This window comes from Alnus glutinosa, chromosome 4 (assembly GCF_958979055.1).
Source record: "Alnus glutinosa chromosome 4, dhAlnGlut1.1, whole genome shotgun sequence".
Lineage (NCBI taxonomy): Eukaryota > Viridiplantae > Streptophyta > Magnoliopsida > Fagales > Betulaceae > Alnus > Alnus glutinosa.
The window spans coordinates 29,068,048-29,072,071 of record NC_084889.1 but is presented as its reverse complement, the minus strand read 5'-3'; the positions used below and the strand labels follow the sequence as shown (position 1 = coordinate 29,072,071).

Here is a 4,024-nt window from a genome sequence, read left to right as displayed (position 1 = left end):
ATTATATATATAACTATTAAAAGAGCATTAGGGAATTTTGACAGTACCCAACAATCAGAATAAGGGGTGAAACTAAAAATAAATAAATAAATAATTTAGAGGGGTAAAAAAATAATTTTAAAGGGTATATCTCATAAAAAAAAAATTTTAAAAAAATAAAGGAAATTTTAAAATTTTGGATACAAGTAGTTCTGCCCCTAGCAATATCAATTTTATTTGAAATGAAATGGAGATGAATTATTTTATATATGATTTAGATTAGATCTGGGCGGAGATAGAATTCTAGGTTTAGGAGGAGATCGACAAAATTAAGAAGAAGAAAAAAAATTGGAGGGGTAAAAAAATTAATTTTGAAGGGTATATCTCATAATAAAATAAATAATTTAGAGGAAATTTTAAACTGAAAAACTCCAAACTGAAAAACTCTGCAAAAAAAAAAAAGAAAAAGTCATACATTGGCTTTATATACGGAAGATGAACCCATCCATTTTCCCTTACAGTACATTGTATTCTTTTTACTGTACTTTTTTTCAAACGTTCTTATTTTCTTTTCTTCATATGGACATTTTTCTTACGACCATATTTTACAATGGTTGCTTCGTTAAAACGGTAATTTTTCTAACACAATATTTTTTTTTAACGGTTATTTTCTAACTGTCATTAAATTTCAGTATTATTCCGCACCTTGCTATAGAAAGAATTGCAATCCTTGAACTGTTTATATTGTAGTGACAGAATTCGATTAAAAATAATATCATCAATGAAATTGAAAAAACTATAAATGCCTATATGAGTTTAAAGAGAGAGAATGAGAGAGACCCAAAAGAAATATTAAAAAAAAAAAAAAATACATTTGTGAATAGAATCCAGTATTCACAAATTCTAAGACAATTTTATTTTACATTTTTAGTAGATAATAGAATTGAATGCTTTTTTATGATTTTACTTTAGTTTTCTATCTAAAAGTGAGAGATAAATAATCATTAATGAGAATGCTCAAATGGCTTACCTTTATCTTACACTGAAATGGTCCTCTTTGGCTATTCGAAGAAGTGAAATGTAGAAGCAAACATTTGCTGCCGACGTTAACTTTTTTCCTGAAATCTCTCACTAAAGTACTGTCTAATCTTCAAGAAAAGCATTTTGTGTGGCTAAAATGATAACGTTATATTGAAAAAATCATCAATTTACGTACAAGGACAAGATGAAGTAAATAAAACGACTGTGAATTTCTGGAATTCAGTAGAATTTATTCGCCTCAAGTTAATTAATTACTAGTAAAATTGCAGTATATATATAAATATACAGTTCTGTAAAAAGTCTCGCATGATTAATTAAAAAAAAACGTGGTCGGTTTATATATATCCTGGCTAAAGAACTAATAAAGGAGCATGATTGTAATTTCAAAGCCTCCTTTGATTCGTTTTTATATATTATCAAACAGGAGAAGCTTTCAGAGAGAGAGAGAGAGAGAGAGAGAGAGAGAGATGGAGGGAGAGAACACAAACGATCTGTACAGGGAGTGTTTGAGGAACCATGCAGCCAGCCTCGGGAGCTACGCCACCGACGGGTGCGGCGAGTTCACGCTCGACGAAGAGGCCTCGCCAGGCGGCCTACAATGCGCGGCATGCGGCTGCCACCGCAACTTCCACCGCAAGGTGACGTATATAGCCACCCATCACCACCATGCCAGAGGGGTGAGCTGCAGCAGCCGCGGCCGGGACCCCGAGGCCACCGCCGACCTCATGGACTACAGCGGCGGCGGAGGCGGCGGCGGCGGGGCGCGGCAGGTGATGGTGGTGGAGTCGGGTGACCAGGGGGAGAGGAGCTTCAGCAAGAAGCGTTTCAGGACAAAGTTCACGCCGGATCAGAAGGAGAAGATGCTGGCGTTTGCGGAGAAGCTGGGTTGGAAGCTACAGAGGAAGGATCTAGAGGATGAGATTGAGAGGTTCTGTAGAGGACTTGGGGTGAGCCGGCAGGTCTTCAAAGTGTGGATGCACAACCACAAGAACTCCTCCTCCTCTTCCTCTGCTTCTACAGGCAATGCCTCCTCCCTCACTCAGTAGTAGTACTGGTGGCAGAAAATAGAGCAAAGAGAGTGAATAATCTTAGTTTTTCATATCTTTCTTGTCCCTTCTCTTCTTCTTTTTCTTTTTCCTTTTTTTGGATTGACGTTTGGTTGTAATTTATCCTTTATTTTCTAAGGAAAATAATTCAGCTTTTTTCTTTTTTGTCACAATTTTAAACATGCATTTCCTAGGCCAGTCGATCGGTATCCATGAAGTAGCTAGGGGATGATGCAATTGTTTCTAAACTTTGGTGACATTTGGATCTGGTTTTTGCAGGGTTTGTGCTGGCCACACACATCTCACAGCAAGTACTCCACCATCCAGTACTGCATGTATATGCTTTTGGTTCCAAATTTTGTTTTGTTGAATCTAATCTAGCTAGTATATATTGTATTATGTTATTTAAAATTAAAAACATATATGCTAGCTATTAGATCTGTGAAATCTGATCGGATCTTCTCCGGCACGGCTACTGCACTGCTATATTATTTTGAAACTATTGGAAATCTTTAAGCACTAATTGTTTTTTTGTCAATTTTAAACAAATTATATTAAACTACTAAATAAGTACTGTAAGACCCTTTGAAAGGTAAGAATTAGAATGCAAACTATAAGCTGATTAGCATGGTTTAATTGAATTTCTAGCTATACTAATCCTCACAAAGAAAACTGTCCATACAATATCATCATATATATATCCTTCCCTATCATCTTCACATGCCTTGACAGCCACACTCTGCAAAACAAAAAAAAAAATTCTTTAAGTAATTGTTCTCATGGTTAAATTGCTTTATGTTCTTAATTCCATTCACATTTATTGCTGAAAATATGGAAACCAACAATATAGTTTAATTATCTCTGTCTGAAGATCAGCACAAGAAAAATGTTTGATATCCCACCAGTCATAACTGCCCAATTTAACAAGAAAATCTATGCCCAAAATTCATAAATATTATTCCCCATTAATTTAGCATGAAAAATGTATCCATGCATGCCCAATTAAAATTCATAATTTCTTAAGGAATTAATTTGCTTAAGAAAATTATTCATACCTACCATATATCAGCTATATATTGGGATCTCCTACTCCAAATTTTATTAAAATCAATACTTCAATCCACCCCAAATTAACTCTCTAATTGTAGCAAAGTCTTCTATTTCTTTAGCAACCAATTTTTTTGATCAAATGCGACGGCCTCCATCAACTGAGAAGATAGCTCTACAATTTTTTTGATAGACGGCATATCTCTACATCAAATTTTGTTTCTAAACTATAATTAATTTGCTAATCATATTCTTGACAATAATATTGTTAATTGTTCCTTGAAATTGAAATAATCGTCTCTAAACACAGGCGTTGTTTGGGGTCTTAATTAGGGCTTCTTCTTTTTCTTTTTCCCATTTTTCCTTTAAGCAACAAACATTAATTGACCTAGCTTGAAGCAAGCTTAAAAACCAACCAATATATATATATATATACACACGCACACACATATATTCTGAGCACCTAACTAATTAATTTAACCAATCTGATCTTTTAGGTCGTTGGGACACCCTAGCTAGGTATAACATGGAGCTCTTAAATTTCAGATTTGTAATGAGAAATAGTAGTATATTCTCTCACTAAAACCTAAATCTCATACGTGTGTGTGACGCCCCCAGGTTAATTAACTGTAAATTAACTAGGGGTACTACTATTATCCTCTCGTAGTGATCAGTTTTGCAGCGATTTTTATTTTTATTTTTATTTTTTATTTTTTGTAATTGATCGAATAGCTGTCAACATACACGTCTCAATATATCATAAATACCAGAACACATCTACCAAATCTCCCAAATATTCATAGTTAGTCTCACACTTGGTTAATCATAAGTACAGATCTTACTTTATAATCAAACTAATTAAGTCATAACTTAAAGACAACACAGCCTAAATGTTGAGGAAGACAATCATA

At 34.2% G+C, this 4,024-nt stretch overlaps 1 protein-coding gene across 2 annotated transcripts; it reads left to right on the top strand.

Moving 5' to 3' along the window:
- Positions 1 to 1,429: 1,429 nt before the first annotated feature.
- Positions 1,430 to 2,573, top strand: LOC133867208 (zinc-finger homeodomain protein 10-like). 2 transcript variants are annotated; one of them, XM_062303920.1, is made up of 2 exons: positions 1,430 to 2,040; positions 2,346 to 2,573. In XM_062303920.1, the coding sequence occupies exons 1-2, from the start codon at positions 1,488 to 1,490 to the stop codon at positions 2,501 to 2,503; spliced, it is 711 nt and encodes a 236-aa protein (XP_062159904.1). In that variant the 5' UTR covers positions 1,430 to 1,487; the 3' UTR covers positions 2,504 to 2,573. The 2 variants fall into 2 exon arrangements, with proteins under 2 accessions (XP_062159904.1, XP_062159905.1); XM_062303921.1 differs by lacking the exon at positions 2,346 to 2,573 and having other exon boundaries at positions 1,434 to 2,264.
- Positions 2,574 to 4,024: the final 1,451 nt, after the last annotated feature.

Bases quoted from the DNA above. Each gene is read 5' to 3' on its own strand.
- LOC133867208 (XM_062303920.1), top strand. From the start codon at position 1,488: ATGGAGGGAGAGAACACAAACGATCTGTACAGGGAGTGTTTGAGGAAC. The intron at 2,041-2,345 runs GCAATGCCTCCT...TGGTTTTTGCAG, and splicing joins CTCTTCCTCTGCTTCTACAG to GGTTTGTGCTGGCCACACAC.